The 21534-nt window shown below is 40.0% G+C and overlaps 1 protein-coding gene across 4 annotated transcripts in view; it reads left to right on the forward strand.

The window, feature by feature from the left end:
• STARD13 (StAR related lipid transfer domain containing 13) overlaps window positions 1–21534 on the forward strand; it is a gene marked incomplete at both ends in the record, with an annotated part of 396567 nt that overhangs the window by 197049 nt on the left and 177984 nt on the right. For 2 of the 4 annotated variants that reach the window (XM_079721594.1, XM_079721595.1), the window contains one exon: window positions 4197–4365. The exons of the other annotated variants lie outside the window; for them this stretch is intronic. In XM_079721594.1, coding sequence (XP_079577720.1) covers window positions 4197–4365 — 169 coding nt within the window. Of the gene's footprint in view, window positions 1–4196; window positions 4366–21534 lie in introns of those variants that run through there. 4 annotated transcript variants of the gene reach the window in all.

Genomic DNA, 21534 nt, shown 5'->3' on the forward strand with positions numbered 1-21534 from the left:
AAATGCGCTCCTTGCTTTCTGCCGTGTGTACACAAAATTCCATTGAGCGCTAATCTGGGATCATCTATCAAAAGACTTAAAATTTTTAAGTACCCAAAGTTTTGTTTAGAGGTCAAATTTCAGAGTTTTGACTGTATTTGGAGTGTGTGCATTGGGAAGAAATGCCACGGAAGAGGCCAGGCAATACGCAGAGTTAGCCTTGAGGATGAGCAGAAAGCGGAGGACAAACAGTCTACCCTTCAAAAAAGGAGTTGTTAGGGCTTCCCTGGTGGCACAGCCGTTGAGAGTCTGCCTGCCGATGCAGGGGATACGGGTTCGTGCCCTGGTCCGGGAAGATCCCACATGCCGCAGAGCGGCTGGGCCCGTGAGCCATGGCCGCTGAGCCTGTGCGCCCGGAGCCTGTGCTCCGCAAGGGGAGAGGCCACAACAGTGAGAGGCCCGCGTACCGCAAAAAAAAAAAAAAAAAAAAAAGGAGTTGTTAAACAAAGAGGTGGTCAGGCTGCCTCTTCACTTCAGGATTGGGGAAGGGATGGGTGGGTCTCCAGTTCTTGGTCTTTTACTCCAGAGAGGGCCCATGGTTCTCACTAGTTAGTTAAAGGCTCTGGGCTATGTACCTTACTCTAAAGACACCTCGATCTCAACCACCACAAGACTTTAGTCATCCTAGACCTGTATTTCCACCCCGCTATCACATACAATTAAATAGGATTAAGATGATTTTCAGTACATTCTTCCGAAAATTTTCTCCCTTATCCAATTTCCCCAGCACCCTTTTAGTGCCACAGTTTTTCCTTCCCTGTCCCTCATGTGTAACAGTGGAAAGAGTTAAAATATCATCAGCTTGGAGATACACAGAGGCTCTACACTTGCTTGCTCTATGACCTGGGACATTGTGTCACCTCTGGGAGTCTTAATTTCCTTTTCCACAAAATAGGCTAGCACAAAGGGTTGCCATGGAGATTAATTAAAGACATGAAATGTAAATAGCATAAGGCTTAGCACTCAGTAGATGCTTAGCACTGTTAGCCACTCTCCCTTTTCCATTCCCCTGTTCATTGTTCTTGTTGGCTCCCAATATTCATCTGTTTATCCCATCCGTGAAATAGTCTGAGTGAAGATTCTTCTTGATGACCAAATTAGGAGAGAGGAAAAGTAGTTGAAAACTAAAAACTAGTACCATCCATTTTCCTCACTTTTGAAGGAACTGGAACGGAGGAAATCCAGCATCTTGGGTTTTCAGCACTCTCTCCCTCTCTCTGGTTCCTTTGGTCCTCACTCACTCACCAGTCAAGAGCAAGAGCTCTCTCCACGAGATGCATGGAGGACATTTCAGCCCAGAGAAGATGGTCAGCAGTTTCTTGATTTTACATTTACAACAAGCAGAACAGAACTGCCCACCCAGTGGTGATTCTTCTAACACTGGGACCAAATGATGAAAAAAATTCACTGAAAGGGCTCAGATTTCATAGCAATACATTAGCATAAAACAAGGCGATAATGATGCTAATGAGAAAATAATGTTACCTATCTGCTTTAAATATGGTATTTTGGACACAAAGTGGCAAAACCATGGTGAGTAATTGCATGGATTTATAGATACTACTACCTTAACCATAAAAAATAAGTTGGACATGACACAGGGAAGACAAAGATGTTGATGCATGATCCTTCATAGATCCCTTTATTAAAAATCAGACTGATTTTTAGAAAAATTGGGCTTTGTGCTAAGTTGTCTTTCTTTTAATTAGGAAATTCAAATTCTTCTTTTTTCTCCCTAATTTACATTCAATTCTTGTTCTTCATTGCCATCTCCTATGAAATACTATGTTTCATGTTGTTGTATCTGCTTATATATATCAAAGAATACATATTTATGATCTTGATGTTTTCAGAACAAAACACCTCAGGACTTTCAACGTGTTCATGTATTCATTATTATGCAAAAAGGAGGCATGGTGATTTTTTTTTTTTTTTTTAAATAGTAACCTGGCCAGGATACAGTGCAGTGCTTCTCAGGAAGAATCATTCCATTTACTTTTAAAATGCAGCCAAGTCAGTGTTAAACTCCAGTCTTTCTTTAAGTGTTATCCACAGCTAAAAAGCAACTACATATCATTTCCTGCCTTTTCCTTCCCTTTGCTTGGTTTCCCAGCACATATGCAAAGTTCCCAAGTCCCATGATCCGCTCTTCTTTCTCTCTCTACTCTTCTTCTACACTCTCCCATTGAAAAGTGATAACTGGCAGGTGTTTACAGCAGGGACGTCCCCAACACTGGACTATCAAACTGAAAGCATGTACACAAGGTGGCTGACATCAGCATCTCCATCAGATGGTAGCCAGTGCTGGATCTGAGCTTGGGAATTGGACCTCACAAGCATCTAATACTGCAGAGGAGTACTAAGCCTGTCTGCCATTCATGCCCAGGCTTCTGGCATACCAGAGTCGCTAGATCTTAGATCCCTTTCACCATCCACAAAAGATCCCCTGGAATAGAAAAACTCTGATCAAATCCTAAATAAAAATGAAAAAGGAACACCCCTTTCCTTTCCTGCATCAACGCTGACTTGAAAACCTGACCCTTGGTTACTCTTGCATAATTATCGGAAGAGGCTTACAACTGCCATGAGAGAGAGTACATTCCAGTGTAGGCCCCAGGGATCTTTATTAATGTGCTCATTTACCTAGTAAGATATTTACACGAAATGAGCTGCTTCTCAGAATTGCTACATCCCCACAGGGAAAGATGTTAGGACTGACCACCGTTAGCCACAGCAGCAAGAATCGAGGACCTAATTTAAGTCCTGTTGAACTTTCAATTGAAAGTTTTTTATTATTAGGATTCCAAATCCCAGGCCAGGCTATGTTTCAGTTTGAGACAGCCAAATATAAGAACAACTTGGCCTTATGTCTCTTTTTCAAAGAACTTTATTCCCTCAGCCCCAGGTTCAGAATTTGATAACATGTTTTCTATGGACTTTTTTCCTCTTTACATCAAACAATATTAAAGAGAAAAAATAGGGGAGAAATGCTAATTACCCCCATATGTATACTCGGATATGGCCAAGTGGAATTACTCACGTTTTCCTTCAACACACACTGTGGTTTCCGATCTCCACACATGTGGGCACAGACCCTCCTGCAAAGCCCCCCTCAGTCTCTGCCTGTCAGAATCCCACCCATTTTTTTAAAGCCCACCCAAATGTCTCTTCCTCTGTGTGGCCTGCTCTCGTCACCCCAGTCAAATATAATATTGCTTCCTCTAATATTGCTCTGTGTCTTTCTTGAGGCCCCTTTCACATAAGGCCTGTGTTATATGCTTCTGCATAACTTCTCTATTGATCCCAAGCAGCTTGGCAACAGCAGCATTGCATGAATCTGCATCTTTACAATGATTCCTGGCAGTGTCTTAAATGTGAGAGGTACTTCAAAAGTACTTTACTTGTGGGTGATTAACAATTGGAGAAGTGGAAAATTTAAAGGGGTAGATACTTAACAAATACACTTGTGCTCTTGCCTCTGCCAGTCTCATCTGTGAGAGCTCTCAGCTTCCCATGCAGAGGGTCAGGGGCCTGGAGCGTATTTACTCAGGGCCTTAAATCACTTGAAGTTCACTTTTCACTGGAAAAGCTTTATTTATTTCTTTGTAATGAAGGGTGGTAATTTACACTAAGCTGTTTATGCTTATTTGAAGTAGTTTTTCATTTTTCTCACATCCCTCTTTTAGCTGCCTTGGAGAAGGCAAGTGTGCTTTCTCTAACCCTTACAACCAGAAAGATTGATTTCCTATGCCCAGGGCTTATTTTTCTTCTGCTGCCTTTCCTCTTCCCTCTCTCTTTTCCTTTGAACTCTTTCAGTGAGTGCTGCTTCTCGGGGCTTAGTCAGCTCAGAGGCAGGGCAGTACTCGCTTTGGCTTCCCGCATTGTGTGGGGATCAGAGAGGCTGGACCTGCCTCTCTCCGGGGCTTGGGGCCGACTGTGGACCGTCCCATCTCCTGTCTTCCTCTGATTGGCTCTGCGAGGTCACGTGAGGCCGGGGGTTGGAATTCTGAGTTGTGGCTTTTGGCACTCCTTTTTCTTTTTAAAAATTGCTGGGTCTGCTGAGCTCTGCTGGGCTGGGTGCCTCGCTCTGTAACTGAGACTGAAGGCAGACGGAAACAGCCACAGGGCAGACTGAGGGCAAAAGAAAATCTGCCGGGATGTTCAGTCAGGGACCCAGGACCCCAGCTTCAGGTTGCTACTATCTAAATGCCATGACACCTGAGGGCCAGGAGATGTATTTGCGATTTGATCAGACTGCGAGACGCTCTCCTTACAGGATGAGCCGGATTCTAGCACGCCATCAGCTAGTGACTAAAATTCAACAAGGTGAGTCGCCGGTAGTGGAAGGCTGTTGCTAATTCTGATTTCTCTTGGCTTTCTTTCATGCTAACCCAGTTTTTAAAATTATTGTTTTCACTTTACAACATACGGATTTCTATGCCAAGCTGCGCATACCTTTCAGAAATAACTTCAGGCTGCAGTTTCAAGCAAACAGTGACAGCACTTAGCTGCCACATAACTCAACATAAAGTCCACAAAAAACTTCACGGTAGGACAGTGAATCATAAATTTCCAAGACTTATGTGTCTCTACAGAATAAATGGGACAGGTTTCCTCAGTATGTATTTTAGGAGCTTTACATTTTTAAACGTGACAAGTTCCACACACTCTGTCACATTTAAAACTTGGACACTTGTTTATTTAATTAGGAGGGGGGGGAACTAACTTCCACCCTGCCTAGATTCTTTAGAACACTCTTAGTGACAGGAGAAAGTTAAAATTCTATTCTTAAGGGCCTTGGGCTGACAACCAGTGTCACATTCTCTGCCTATTTGTACGTTTATGTCAGCAGTTGCCACTGATTTATTGATACTGTTTTTCTGGTAAAGGATAAGTGTCTGCTAATGTCAAAGCAAATCTTGTGACAGAAGCACCAGCTTTGATAAGGCAGAGAGGAGAGGATATTGATTACAAGTTGTTCCGTGTTCCTTTTTATTCTCAGGGGGAAAAAAATCACTAAAACTCATCATTCTCCAAAAATAGTTTAAAACATGAGCTTTATCTTAGGATAGGTTTGTAGAAAGTAGAAAGGTGAACATTCCTAAGAAACTTCTGTTGCCCATTTAAAAGACACACACACATACTACACATGTACAATAAGTTTATGAAGTTTATAGCCACCCCCTCCCAGACTTCTAAATAACTAAATTATTATATTGGTGATACGTAAGTTGACCAGGATATTCTAGAGCCATTATAAAAGTACAATTTCCACTTAAATAAATAAGTTTAAGATTATATTGAATTTTAGAGGGGAAGTTGGGGTTTGTAATCATGAAAATCTTATTGTAATGTTTCCAAAAGGAACAATATGTATTCTAGTGAGCAGCATTTGATGAGATTGTTTCCTTGGAAATTAGGATTTGTTTTTAAAGGTTCAGGAACTGGTTATGTGTGAAGGATACTGGTCCTACATACCGGTCTGATTTCAGGAAGGATATTATGTCATTCCATAAACTCTGTGTGCATGTCTTGATTGAATAGAAACAAAAGTAATTATTTCCCTGTGGCTTGATTTAAAAATACACTAGGCTTGTAATAAAAACCAGCTCCATTTTAGTTTTAGAGATTTCTGACAATGGTTCTTTACCAGACGTCATCATCATTATGGACATAGGGTCTCAATAAATGTTTGGTGATGATTTGATGATTTGTAGTCTGCACTCTAAATGTTCCTCAGCATGCTTATAAAGTGTATTATGTTAGAAACATTGCATACAAATAGTTTGAAATATCTTTGTAAATCTCCTTAAATGAATTTGCAATGATTGATTTTATTAAAAATTATATTCTTTCTGGAACGAAGATTATTTTTCCATTGAGGACTTGAAGTTATGAACACATGCATGATCATTGAAAATGTATTCTGTGACTGTGTTTCATTTTGCCTAGTTAGAAAATTTGAGCATACTCACTTTTTTTTATACTGGGCAATGGAATGTTTGAAGCTAATGAATGCCTAAAAATTAAGTGACAGTTAGGATCATAGGGAAGCATGAAAGAATTCCAACAATCCAGTGATTAGGAACTCATTATTTGTTAATAATGAGTTAATAATGCAATGCACGATTGTGTTGTAAGACATTGAGAAAGCAGAAGCAAAGCGATTTTACTGGGTTTACTGTATGAGTAGATTGGTTTACTGTAATAGAGAATATTGATTGAACATTTACAGTGTATCATCACTGCTCAGAGCACTTTATATATATTCCAGTTTATTTTATCCTCAAAAAATAAATTCTTGTAGGTAAGTACTATTATTATACCCATTTTAAAGGTGAGAAAACAGAAGTACATAGAGTTCAAATAACCTCTCCAAAGTTACATAGTAGGAGCTGGTATTTGAATGTATCTTAGCTAGAGACCATGCTCAATAATACTCCAAACCATTTTTTAGTTTTTATAATGAGTGTTAAACTACTGAACCTATGGTTGATTTCTGGATTATATAATATTTCAATCTTTTCTACTCAGGGTACAGCAATGAACCATGTTACAGAATCACTGTGAGATTTCTGGTCAGGCCTTATTTCTCTAGTGGAAGCAAACTGCTATGTGTTTTACCTTTCTTGAGCAGTTAGTACCCAATAGTACACAATGTCAGGTTATTATACTAATGGCCCATAATCATTCAATTAAAGTTATCAAGTGCATATTAAATTAATAACACCAATATTTTTTGTAACTCACATACTGGTATCTTGAAATGACAGCCACATCATTAAGATTGTTTACTCTGCTATAGATCTTTCAAGGAAGATTTAGCATTAAATTAATATAATTTGGGGATCAACACTTATAGTCTTTCATGGCTGTTGGGAACAGAGTGCAAACAAGAGTAAGTTGCTCCCCAATGACCTCATTACAGTGAGATGATCATTGAATGGCACAGACATGATTCAACGGCAGATCCACTCATTAGAGGGAAAAACAGGGAAGAGAAATAAAGGAATCTTTGATGATACATAGGATCAGAATTAGTTGCTCAAACCCAGGATGAATCTAAACTTGCTTCTCTTAGGGTATGCTCCAAAATATACATGCATCATTTCTCTAGCCATCTTCTTAGTTCTGGAGTTTTAAGTCCAGTGAAAAAGAGAAGTGATGTTTAAAATAGGGTGTTTTGCAGAGTGAAAGCTTATCACACAAGTCATACTGCCCATGATCCTTGCCCCACAATCTTGCTGAATCAATGGGGAAATTGTTATAGGGAGAGAGAATGAAAATAGTAACGGTCCTTATTTCCCTTACCGGCAGGCTCTTGGAATGGGCAAGAGGGAGGATGCTGAGGAGGTGGAGGAAGAGTATGTTAGGCCATGGAAGGGGTGAATTGGGATCTTATGTCATTAGATGGTTACGATTTATTGGCTACATGTGCGTCATGCTTAAAGTCTATACACACACATGTTACTCGGAAAATCCAAATTTAAGCAAATGTATAAATGTGATCACTTGCTTTGTGAAAGAATTCATCATGCTTTTAAACTGAAAAAAATATTGTAATGCTTTAAACAGCATGATATGGACCAGACTGCAATAAAGTCCATTGAACTACAGAAAAAAAGAAGACAGGGATGCAGGCTCTATTTGGAAACTCTCTCATTCTTTTACCAGGCAAGTTTCAGAACTTCACTGGGCCTTCATTTCTTGATGAGAAAATGAGATGGTATGACTGTGGTTCCCAAGGTCTTTCTGTAGTTGAGTCAATAACTCCTTGAACAAGAGTGTGTAACGCGGGGAAATTTAAACCTAAAGTAGCAGAAGCCAAAAAGGAAACAGAGCAGCTGTCTAATGTGGAATAAATCAATGGCTTTTAATTTTTCTACATCTTGTCAAGGAAATGGTAAGATGGAAATCAGATTTTAGTTCTACTTCTGATGCTAATTAATTGTGTGATCTGGGGCAAGTCACAACTTCTCTGGGCATTCTTTTCTTCTTCCATAAAACAAAGAGTTTGGATTAAATAAATGTGAAGCTCCCATCATCTCTAAAACTCTAGGATTCTGTGATCACAGGTTATTACCTTAAGAGAAAGATGATTCTTATTTACATTTTCCTTATTATGTCATTCAACATCTACCCGGACATACTTCTTTGATACCTGGTTAATGCTCTCATTATCAATTTAATAGGAACGTTAGGATGTCCGGTCTTGTGGACTATTTAAATGTCAGTACAACCTATATTTATAAAGAAACCTGTAAAAACCTTTCCTTATCAGGAGTCCTGGACTGTAAAATGGAGTTATTGCAATGCCTGGCCTATTGCAAGGACCGTAGGCATCTGAGAGTGTTAATGTAGGTGGATCCCCAAGCTCACAAAAGACCTCTTTTCTTGATAGTAAATGCAAAATGTGGAAATTTCACTACTAGGAGAATTAGTGAAAATTGATCTTGCATGTTCATTGACTTTTTACCTGACACTATTTTTAGAGATAGCACTTGAGTTGAACTCAACTAGAGTGGAGTAAACTGCTTTTTTATGTTTGCAGGGAATGGAACTGGGCATTAGTGATGTATTCTCTCTCAGTCCTCCATCAAGTCAACTGATATCTTGGGGATTTGCCCAACCTAAGTGGTGGCATTTCTCATCCCTGGTGTAGGAGACCTCCACCAACTGGGTAACATCAGCCAAAATTAAACAACCTTTTGTTCTTTTGGAATTGCCCTTTCTCTATGCTTAGCATTCTCTTTCTCAGCTACTTTCAGAAATGGAGGATGAATACACTGGCAGAAAGACAGATGGAACACAGAAAACAGGGTAAGCAGGCATCAGTCATGTGTTGCTCAAGTTCTTTAAAAAAAAAAAAAAACTGTCACAAATTCACATTTCATGAATCAGAGCCTCTTTCTATTCAGTGCTGGTGACTGCAGGGCCTGTACACAAAGGATACCGTTTAACCAGAAGTTACAGGAAAATCTGTTAAGTGAATTAAGTCAACTAACTTTGAATAACATTTTAAAAATCATCACATAGTAAAAATATGAGCAGTCAAGAAATAACTACTGGAAAGAAATTAGCAAAGAGCAATATGCTTATACACATATAAAACTTGAGAATTTAACTTTCATAGCTGCACTTCACTGCTTTTATTAGTTCTGAATTTATGAACACCCATCCCAGATGCAGGCAATTGCCAAATCTGGATTTTGTGACATTAGTTTAAGTGAATAGAGATTCATTTTTTCTCATATCTTCCCCCCCCCACACTATAATCAGTGCTTTAATTATTAGTAAATTGGGGACACTGGTCAACTTTTATAAAACAGGATTCCCCATTTCCCTAACAACCTAATCATGGACGATTTAGAAGCACAAGTTAGAAAAAAAATCACCACTAGTGGTCTGAGCAATATCAATTGATGGCCCAGACAAATTTAGAAAGAGAAAATGACAAGTGGGTTTTAGTAAACTTCCTATAAAAAGGAAAATAGGGCCTCCCTGGTGGCGCAGTGGTTGAGAGTCCGCCTGCCGATGCAGGGGATACGGGTTCGTGCCCTGGTCTGGGAGGATCCCATATGCCGCGGAGCGGCTGGGCCCGTGAGCCATGGCTGCTGAGCCTGCGCATCCGGAGCCTGTGCTCCGCAACGGGAGAGGCCACAACAGTGAGAGGCCCGCGTACCACAAAAAAAAAAAAAAAAAAAAAAAGGAAAATAAATGGAAATTCAGTGAAAACTTATCATTAAGAGGGACGTGCTCTGTCTCTACATTTCATTAGCTATGAGAACGAGGTTCTGAGACTAGGGAAGAAGACATAAGAAGACAACCATGTGTTTTGCACACCAGATATTTGAATGAAATGAGGATCACGTAACAATCATTTTCTATCTCCTCGGGCAATCTGAATATGATTTTGGTGTGGGTAAAGACATTATGTATTAATTTACATTCTACCTTATTACCTAAAGGATTTGAGGTAGTTCAGAGAAGAAGATACAACTCAGTTAAAAAAAGATAAATCTGGTGAAAAGAAAAATGTAGGTCAATTAATAAGATAAAACTAGGAAGAGATATTATATAAAAATTTACAACGTAAGGCCCTGAATAATTATTAAAAGCAGACTGCAGATTTAGCTTGAGCCTTCCTAATCTAAGAAAAGAGGAAAACGTGATCAGGGAAGATTTGCCATGTCCATAAGGTAAAAACATACCAGCACAACTTTCCCTGGGACTTGACATTTGGGAGAATTTTCTCCTAAGGACTTGATATACAAGAGCAGTTTCTCATAAAAAATCCCATAAAGAGACTACAAGCCATAGTGGATGGTGCTTTTAAACATTCCTATAGTGAAATCAATAGCAAATCTCTTATAGCATCCTGCAGTGGAAGTGGGGGCATAACAACAAATTATAATTCAGTAAAAGTATTCGAGGATGGGGTGGACGGATCTAAACAAGGAGGTGCAGTAGGTAATCCTCTGATTCTCTGGCTTAATCTAGAAATAGCATGGAAACTGTCTAGAGACAATTTCTCTATGTCTCATTCTCAGAACTCTAGTTACATGGATGGTTGGATGGATGGATGGATGGATAGATAGATAGATAGATAGGCAGGAGGAAAATATGTCTATGGTTAAGTAATTTGGGGAAATACTGCATCCTCCTTCCCTTCTTGGAAATTCACATTTATGAAAGGCTCAGAGAAATCCTGCAGGAAGTAATTTAACTTTGTTTAAACTGACATATTTCCATATTTCATCATGAAACCATTTTATACTGGATACCAGGAAGTGACATCATGTAAAATCAATGTTCCCTGGGGAACACATTTTGGAAAGTCTGGTTTAGGAAAGTGGAGGGCTGGTGGTCCATTCAGATAATTCTCTTTGAACATATTTCTTGAATGAATTGATAATTTGAGATTGTATCTTATAGAGTAACATTGCAAGTATTCTGTTTTCAAATAAGGCCAGCTCCATATACTTTAAAACTCTACTGGGTTAAGGCAGGATGGATATCTTTTATGAAAATTAACAACCAAAGGAAGATCCTAACCTGATTAAGTGCCCTCCGCACATTTGCCCATCAGAAAACTGAAGGAGTAGGTATATGGGCAGAGTTAATCATTGTAATAAAAAGAATACAAAAAATCTTCAAGTAACCCTACAAGATAGGTACTGCTGGGCCAGTAGAAAGAAATGATTACTTTTTAGCTCTGGATCTACGATAAAGCCAAAGTCCTAGTTGAGTTCCAAAGGGGTCGGAAGTTACAGCAGCTAATTCAGAATATTCCATTACTGCTGGAAAGTGGAGTCACAGCCCCACAGGAAAGAAACAGGAAACTCTTTAGGAGTCTCAAATCCTCCCTTGCTATAGGTGATGGGAGAGGTGGACTCCTGGAAGCTCAAACTTTGATGGGTGGCTCAGAGTCAGTTTCTGACTTGAAGGGCCAAACGTATCCTTGGTTACATAAAGTCTCCCTCGGAATGACAGAATAAAGTTAACTGATAGATAATAGGTCATTTTTATTAGTAAAATCTGTTTGGTCTAGTTGTATAAGCAACTTACCAAGTTTCCCATGAAGACTACAAATATTCTTAAGGTATTTTTCCTCCTGCTGGCAAAGAGATAACAAATTAGCATTTGCATTATGACTGATGCTTTTTGAGAGAAATCCACAGAATATCAAAAAGCTGCAACAGAATGCATGGAGAATTAGCCATACCGTATAGCCCAAATCCCATGTTGTAAAGTCACACAGGGCCAGAGCAATCACTGTAGAATGGTGCAGTCTAGGGCAGGGCAGACACACAGATTACTATGAAAATTTATACACTATTGTTTGAAAAGACATGAATTCTCTTTTTTAGAGAAGCTTAGGATCAAAAGGAATTTAAATGGAATGGATGGAAAATAACTTAAAATTACAGAACATGCTAATGCTGTTAGAAAAAGGAAATCAATAGAAAAAAATCCGAAATGTCTGGCTAGACTCTCAAATGACTTCCCTCACAAGCCATAGGAATCTGACAGAGGCAGAGCTGATTAAAATACCAACGATTTGCATTGCCTTGTCTCTAACATTCTGATAAAACACTAGAGTGAAACAGTGTAGAGGAGAGAGTGGAGATTGTAAAGGGACTCCGCAGTCACCAAGTAACTAATTTACATATCAGTATTTTGAGCTGAAAAAGGCATTCTCTTCCTGCATTCCAAGTCTCCTCTTACTGGTAATTTTGAAAATCATGCATATGGATGACAAGAACCTTGGATTAGTATTCAATCTCTATAAGTGAACAGTAGCATTTCACATGCATTTTTATTTACCAAATGACAAACTGGAAAAAAATACGATAGTCATAAAATCATATTTTCCTCTGAAGGTTTTATTACCTCCAAATTATTTATAATAGTTAAAATTACTGTAAGAAATAAGAAGGATTTACAATTCCAATGACAATGATATTCCAACCATTCTCACCTAAATAAGACTAGAGTTCTTAGTAGAGGAATTTAAATCTCTCCGAAATGCTTCGAAGGACACAATACATTTTCTGCTAAATGCATTTCTCAAAATAGAGAATGAAATCCGTTGCAAGGTATAACTTGGAGGACCATGTGTTGTGTATAATAATTTCTTATTAATCAAATCGCCTTCACTACTACATTGATCTCTTTGGGTAGGAGAGTCTGCTACCACTCTTTCCCTGCACTTTCCTATTTTCACTGTTAGTATTCCATTCTCTCTGCTGTGCTTTTAGGAGGAAGGTCTACGGCAGATAAAGCTGCTTAGATGTTTTTATTACTGGCTTCCTAGAAGAAGGAGGGGAAAAAATCTTGGCCAGAAAGAAGGGAAATCAGTCTTGCAGGATATCTTGAAGAAGACCGCAAAAGAATTTCAGTGACTGAGTTTATCATCGGTTGGTCCCAATACTGAGTGTGATGTAATTCCACATTTGAATTCTTATGTATTATCACTGGCCAGGGCAGCCAATCCATTGGAATTGCTTGGAACAGTCATGAAATGGTAGCACAAAGCATTAGAGAGATGGGCATTTGTTTCTTGCCTTCTTCTAGGACAGTCTTCCAGGAGTTATTCTGTTGATGGGATGATGAAATCTGTATTCTTCGGGGCAGTTGAAACATGTTGACTGAATTTCAATTTCACTTTCTGCTCTTGATCAATTTCACTTTCCGCTCTTGATCGTGGGATCAAGAATGTCCTAGGGACACTGTTCATTTAACCTAAACTTTAAACTTTCTACACCTACTACTGAAACAATTGGAGGCCTCTGGAGTCATGCAGCTTGAGTTTAAACTTCAGCTTTATATCTCCCTAGCAGAGTGACCTTGGCCAAGTTACTTAACATTTCTAAGCTTCAGTTCTTCTGCGGGCAAAAAGGAGCTAGTAATAGCCACTATCTCATAGTTATTGCAATAAATGAGAGAATACAATTAAACACAGAACACAGTGCCTGGCACATACTAAGTGCTCAATATAAGAAAATATATCAATATTTACATTAAACAAACATCCATGTACATAGGGCCCTTCAAGGTATTGTATCAGCAAATGAAGAGTAAATTATGTATTATATACCAAGTTTACTAAGGCAGGCATACCTCTCGCCACATTTTTTGTGTCCTCAAAAAGTATCCACCACAAAACCTGAAACAAAAGGTGGGGTTTTTTGTTGTTGCTGTTGCTCTTTTGTTTTTTATCTTAAGCTATAATGAAAACCACTGTTGTTCCCAAGTGTGGTTTCCTGGGCACAGCAGTTATTCTTAGTTGCTCTGAACTGACCTAAAGTGATGGGTTTAGGCCACATTTCAACTCATAAAGATAAATAGCAAAGTCTGTTGATCCCCACCTTCTGCCAATAAAAGAGGCAGGAAATGTTCCCAGCTCTGGGAATGACTTGCTGGTAAACTGTAAAGCTGAGAGAGGGCAGCAGTGCTGGAGGAAAGGGGGCTATGCTCTCAGTAGGCTGGAGTGAAAAGCCAGGGAGGCTATCAGTGTGTGAGGGTGGGAGCAAGGCCCTAGACCAGCCTCATTAGCCAGTAACAGAGGGTTATGTCTATATATCTGATGGTTTTTATCTATAATGTCTGAGTTCCCCTCTCAACATGTGATTTTTCTAAACTGAGAACTTAACTTTGAGATTTTTCTTAATTTTGTAGAAACTTTCCAGTATTACAGTGGTCTTTGCTTAGAGGAGTTCATAGAAAAGAAAGGCTGTAAAATGTCGATAAACTTTCTAATGATCAGTTGGCAATTTAAAAACTAAGCACTCTTTCTCGAACTAATTCAAGCAAATTATTTAAGAAGCTTTCATTGCCCATTTCCTCTAAGGATTTCATTCCTTTTCATTCAGGAATATTCTTCATATTGTTGAATTCCTCCTCTGTGAAAGACTGCATATGGATATGAAATGAACATTTGTTGAAATTTGTCCTTCAAGTTGAATGGACTAAATCAACGTGGATTCTTTTGCTTCATTTATTTATGGAATATATGTAGTCTTAGGTCCTCCTCCATTTTGGTTCCCCCCAACCAACAAAGAGTAGAAACATTAGTTAGTCCAGTCTTTTTATATCATGACATAAATGTTAATCTTTAACTTAGTAAAAACCTTGTTTTATAAGATAAAATATTTGATGTTTGCGTATGGCATCCTGGAAACCCTGAAAAGCTATTATAACAGTAATGCCTTCACTGGTAGAATGTGTGGCATTTTGTGGAGCAACTCCATATGCATTATCTTTGAATATGAGTGTAAGATAGTACTGATCATCTTGGATTAGGAAGCTGTGTTCCCTAGAATCTTTCAGAGATCTGACAAATGCATATGCAAGCTTTCCTACTTTGAGACGTTTCTAGTCTCCGTTCCCTAAGTTGTTCCTTTGGAAGTGGATTTTCACTTGGTTTTGCTGTATGGAAAAGTACATTTCCCTGAGTGGACTCTATAGATAAGTATAGGCTCACTTGATCGAATAAGGAAACTTGGCAGTGAGCAATACGGTTGTCAAACATTAACTAACTGGTAGAGTAGAGATGGTTTCAGAGTCCAACTTTTTCCTTTCCCCTTTCCACGTGGAGTAAAATTACTTCCTCACCTCCAGCTTTACAATTCAGTTTCTGATGGAGCCATTCTATTTCTGTTTCACGTGAGGCTTCTCCTTTCACTTTTGTGTCCATCTCCCATCGTTGGCCACTTTAGCAGAACTGGCCCTGGACACTGTAGCTTCTGTTCTGTGAAGCCTGGTGCTTTGTTCTGTAAGGCAGGAATGACGTGGAATTGAGACAGGTTCTTTTCAGCTCTTAACTGTCAGTCGTGCTTCCTCCTGGCTGCTGGAGTCTATGCAGCCGTGTCCAGAGGTGCAGGCAAGCCGTACCTCCTGGGCTGAGGCAGAACTTTTCCACTGGGTCACCCAAGTGAAAAGAAGAGTGAACGTTGGGGTTTGTCATCGAGAGGCAAAATAATGTCTCAAAATTTCTGTGCCTTTAGATCAAATATTTGGGTCTGGGGATTGATGATTTGACTTTTTATAAATTTTATGCCACAAATTTTAGCTCTTGAAAAGTTTACAAGATTTTTAAAACACTGACCGTATACTTATACCTGCTCTTATTGAGGGTTCCCTATTATGTACCAGGGACTGTTTTCAGCACTGCATTTATTGCTATTTTATTTTCATGAAGACTCGAGAGTTAAATTTACTCATCTGGAAAATAAACATAGTAAGGCCTAACACTCAAGGCCTTATGATGTTCATTTTTCAGATGAGTAGACGAAGACTCAGAATGTTAAATAACTTTCCCAAAGTCCCCCAGCAAGTAGGTGCCAGAGCTGGACTTTGAACTCAAGTCTGTGATTCAGAAGCCTATGTCAACGTACCACTGACAACACCAGCACCCTCATGATTATGTAAGCATGTCTACCTTGAATCCAAGCAAGGTGTTCTCTTTTCTTTCCTCACTTCGGACCTTCTCAGTCCTCCCTCTTCTCCCCCACCAGTCCCTCAAGTTGTTGGAGAACTTTACCTCCAAAACCAGCAGCAATTCCTCGTGATCATCCTAGATACTAACTGCCCTCCCACCCCTCTCCTGAGGGTTGGCTGCTCTTCATCAAGGGCGCTCTGTCCAAAGTAAACAACACGGCAGCAGCATTTGGCCTTTGGTAAGGAGTCTAGGAAGGTTAGGTAGGAATAAGCATAACAGAGGGAAAGGACAAATCCCTCCACCCCCAACCCCCTTTCCCTACTTCCGGACCCTGCAGAGTGCTGCTCTTCGTCCTAGAAGGTGCTGGGGGTCTCGATGTCCATATACTCCCCCAGGTTTCCCCAGGGCTCTTAGGGCCCCGGAGCTCAGCGGCTCGTGTGATCTTCACCGTGGGCCTTTGCAAGTGAGAATCGAGATGGGAATTAGGTCAGACCTGTGGTGGTCTCTGGACTCTGGATCTTGGACTCATCAGTTCTATAGTGGAAGGAAAGCGTGTGTGAAGCCAGGGTCTCCATTTGCGGAGAGAAGCCCTGGATGGAGCTTTTTTTTTTCTTTTTCCAGATTTTGCAGTTTTGACCTCAGTCACGGCTGAGGCCTGCAGACCAGAATAGTCGCAGTTGTGCTCTGCCCTTGTACTGCACTTGTAGCTGGAGAACAGTAGTCAGTCAGAAGAAAATATCAATGTTCTGCCAACTTCTGCTGTTTGTGCAATTTTGCCAGAAGCAAAAACAGGATCGAAAATAATAAACAGACCTCCTCCCTTGTTGCATGACTATTTACATAAAGAGATTGATGAACTGACTGTGCTTGTGTGAGTGCTCAGGGAAGGGAGTTTTTAAGGAGAAAAGGTTAATTCTTCGGTAGTTGATTGGGATTTGAGCTTTTCCCAAATAATTGGGTTTTTAAAGATATAACTCATAGTATATATAGTGCTGCTTCTTCAATACAAGCAGCCTAAATCATGGATAAAACAACCGGACACATGAATTACATGCAGCTGTAAAACTTTGCAGGGAAAGTGAATCTTGAAAACAAAGGGCCAACATGAGTCTTAAGTAGAATAATGATGTTTCCAATGGAAAGAGAAACCAAGCTTGGGGGACTGGAAGGCAGGAGGCCTGGTTCTAGGACACCTTTGTGTCCTAGATGACCCAGAGGTCATTGAGGTGACCGTGTAACCTGGTGACCATGCATGCTTTTATTTAACCTCTCGGTGCCTCAGTTTCTTCATCTATCAAATGGGAATAATACCAGCTCCTGCTATTCAGTGATATTATCAAAAGAAAAAACAATCGATGTGAAATTAATTCAGATAGAAGGCGTCATCCTCAGTTCTGTCGTGGCTAAGTGATGTCAGGGTACCTGTTAGGGACCTCTGGGCCTGAACACAGGAGCCATACAAAGCAAGCCCCAGCTCTTTAGTCCTCAGTTGGACACAAAACATCACCACACTTGCTTCTCTTCCTTGAATAATAATTTATATCATCCCTCATGGATATGGGAATAATGTGCCACTCTGTGGTCTTGTTTTGTTTTTAGTTGGTTCCCAAATAGACAAAGTATTCTAATTCTTACCTTTATTTTGTATTTTCTTTTTATGTATTTGATATGCTATGAGGGAATCTATGTGATTAATTAGGCTCATTTTAAACTCCACTTTTCCCTCTTATTTTTCTGCTATTCTGAGGTGTCGAGAGTTTTACTTTGTATTTTTTACTCAGCCAATGAATTTTGTTTCACCCTTAATGAATAATTTCCCATAATCATGAGCAGAGTAAAATCTTTTGAAGTGAAAGATATTGTGTGATAGACTCAGGGACTTTGACAAGTCGAAGCGTCATAGATCATATGCTTTCTTTGAGTTAAGAATCTCCAGTATAAATCAGGCTTCCTGCCAAGGCCAGTAGGCAGTGTGGACTGTCCTCTAGGCAGGATAGCCTGGTGTGGCTGTCGAGCTGGAGGCCTGCAATAGCTTACTGTGATCACGGCAAACTGCCTGAGTCTGAGAGGCCTGAAGGAACCTGATGTCACCTGCCCAGATTATCTGATGAAGGAAGGACGTGCCCAGTGCTTTCGTGGGGCCTTGCCCAGCACAGCCTGGTCTGCAAAGCCTCAGGAAAGAAAGGTGAAAGGTGAGAGAATGCACACTTTACAAACACATCCCTTTAAGATGCTCGGGTTTTGTTCCATAGTTTTTTTTTGTTTTTTTTTAAAGCAATCCTTCCTCCCTCCCTCCCTCCCTCCTTCCCTCTTTCCCTCCCTCCCTCCTTCCCTCTTTCCCTCCCTCCCTCCTTCCCTCTTTCCCTCCCTCCCTCCTTCCCTCCTTCCCTCTTTCCCTCCCTCCCTCCTTCCCTTCCTTTCTTGGCTGTGTTGGGTCTTCATTGCTGCACGCGGGCTTTCTCTAGTTGCAGCGAGCGGGGGCTACTCTTCATTGCGGTGCATGGGCTTCTCATTGTTGTGGCTTCTCTTGTTACAGAGCACGGGCTCTAGGTGCTGCAGGCTTCAGTAGTTGTGGTACATGGGCTCAGTAGTTGTGGCTCGCGGACTCTAGAGCACAGGCTCAGTAGTTGCGGTGCACGGGCTTAGTTGCTCCACAGCATGTGAGATCTTCCTGGACCAGGGCTCGAACCCATGTCCCCTGCATTGGCAGGCAGATTCTTAACCACTGTGCCACCAGGGAAGTACCTGTTCCGTAGTTTTGATATCAGGTTTTTGTTTGTTTTGTTCTCAATGTTTGAGTGTGCTGATGATGTTAGATTTCAGGAGGATGGGCAATTACTAAGCTGAGACTGGTGTGAAAATCTTTTTGTTGAGCACTCTGTATGTGTGGTTATTACTTGAAAAGCTGGGTGTCTTGAGTGCAGTGGCATTTGAGGGGGAACTTTATGAATGAAGAGGAAGGAGCTTGTTTGATGGAGAATAATCCAAGCGTGTGAAGGCTTCCCAAAACCTTTACTCCAGCAAAGCTGACCTGTAAGACGTTATTGACTTCCTTCTTGCATATGAGGGTGAGACTAACGTCTCTCCACCCCCACCCAGATTCGTGATGCTCTGAGTTTCTCTGCAGCCTTTGGCTTAGCAGAACACGTTTCTTGTTTATAGATGGATCTGCTCATTGATTAGCCATTTAAATGAATTATAATGTGTTGTGATTGTTGACATGGGATTTAGGAAGTCTTCAGAGCCTTGATTTATGAGAGAAAGACTCTCTCAGACATCTTTCCTTTGGCTCTGGGAGGCTGTGCATTTTCTAAAACTTGTAGTTTGCAGATGCAATGTGCATTGAATGAAAACATGGGCTTTGGTGTTTTCTGGACCTGGGTTCAAATCCTAATTCCAGCGTGGATTGGCTGTGTGATCTTGAGCAAGTTCTATGAACTTTGTAAGCCTGTTTTCTCATTTAAAGTGGGAAGAAAAATAATAACGTCCACGGCCTGGAATGAAGTGTTGTCACACATGCAAAGTACTTATTGCAGAACCAAGCACTTACTCAGGGATCAATATACATTCATCTGAAAAGGAAACAGAAAGGACACAAATAACCAGCAACATCGTCCATTACACTGTGGACTAACTCCTTGTGGAGAAGATAAAAAAAATACCCAACTTTGGATAAATAATAAAGTGGAAGCTAAGGAAGGGCCCAATTGTAGTGGGTCTGAAATTGGAATGTCTCAAGTTTCCTCAGAGAAGAAAATCTATAACTAGTGCAGCTAGGAAACTGTGCAATTTTAAACAAGGATTTTCCTAATCAAATGGAATTTACCTCTGAAAGCAGATAACTGTCAAACTCTGAGTATAATAGAAAGTATTTTTAGTCCTTAAAAATTACTCTTTAGGCTTAAAAGTTACTCATTAGACTACCCCATAAGTCCAGAATATGAACCTTAACTCTGGCATGAAGTTGATGGAAACATATCTAACTCTTAATATTTCAAGTCTAACTTCCCCAAATGAAGCACATCTGCCTTAGCAGTGCAGTCAGTTGGGACCTAATCACACATCCTCTGAACTATTCTCATAAGATGTGAGATAAGCCCAGAGGAAGTACATCATTCCGCCTTCACTCCACCCTCAAGTGTGCAGCCTGCTCTAAAGCCTAGAAGCAAAGAGATAGCACAAGGAGCAGGAAAAGATGTCTTCAAAGCCTAGAATCCCCTTGGCTTCTTTTCAAAGACAGTCTTTTAAGTCTTCTGTTTTTACTAAGTTTTGATAAACTCGAAACATTGAATCTTAACTTTGTTGTAACCCACTCAGCCAGCTTACAGAAAATGAAGTGCATTCATTCATTGTCTTTCCATTTGTGCATGAAGGGACACAGTCATTCATTCACTCACTCACTCACAAAGTCACTTCTGGAATACCTACTCTGTGCCAAGTGCAGGTGTTGGGATATAACAACACATTAAAACAAAATCCACACCACTGTTTAATGGGGGCTTTAAACTCGTGCCACAGAGTGTTAAAGCTGTGGGGATGGCATCCGTGCAGGGGGAGTGGAGGCACAATGGCCAGAGTCTTTAGCTTTAGCTATTATTTTGTTGTTGTTCTCATGTTTCGGTGTTTCATTGCTTCAGCTTCCAGTCTTTTAGCAGAAGGCATCCATGCCTGGTATTACTGGGGGTGATTCTTACAAACTGTTGGGGAATCCTGGCATTAAGACTTCATCCATTTTTGCCCCATCATTTCACCATGTGTCTTCCTTAGAATCTGAATAACTCATATCCCATCATCCAAGTGCATGGAATGCTCTTCCTCTGGCAAAAAGTGCATTGCTGATCTGCTCTGTTCTCAGAAAGTCAGGGCACATCATTTACAGAGAGCTTACCTCTCTGCTAACGCTGCTACACTAGCATTTGTGCTCCCCCTGTAAGGATTAGAATGGTGGTGAATTTCTCATGAAATCAACTTTAGTAACATAGCAATAATTAACACAAATATTTAAGAAAGGCTACATTTTAGGAATGAATATCACTTCTTCTGCATCAGTTACACTAATGGAGAATCTAACCTAGTCAATATTTCAACAAATAATTGTTCAAAGTCGACTGCAAGATCTTTGCTGCTATTGAGTATGATGGAAAATTATACAAAACATGATCACTGCCCTCAAGGAGATTACAATTAAGTGAGATAAGACATATAAACTATCATTAATACCAACAGTTCAAGAGAGTGCATGGTTCGATGACTAACGGATTATCAAAACATAGGTATTCATAAGAATGCATTGTCAGCAGGGCAGTAAGGTAAGGAAAAAGGTTCTTGGGCCTGAACTATGGAAAGTGGCTGTGCTTCCACTGGGCAAAAGTCAGAGGAACTTATTCTAAGTAGGACAACAGAATGAATTGAAAAGTATAATTTAAGTAATTAAGAATGTAGTCCATCCTACCATATAGCACAGGGAACTATATTCAATATCTTGTAATAAACCATAATGTAAAAGAATATGAAAACATATATATATATGTATAACTAAATCACTTTGCTGC

This window comes from Hyperoodon ampullatus, assembly GCF_949752795.1.
Source record: "Hyperoodon ampullatus genome assembly, chromosome: 16".
NCBI classification, from domain to species: domain Eukaryota; kingdom Metazoa; phylum Chordata; class Mammalia; order Artiodactyla; family Ziphiidae; genus Hyperoodon; species Hyperoodon ampullatus.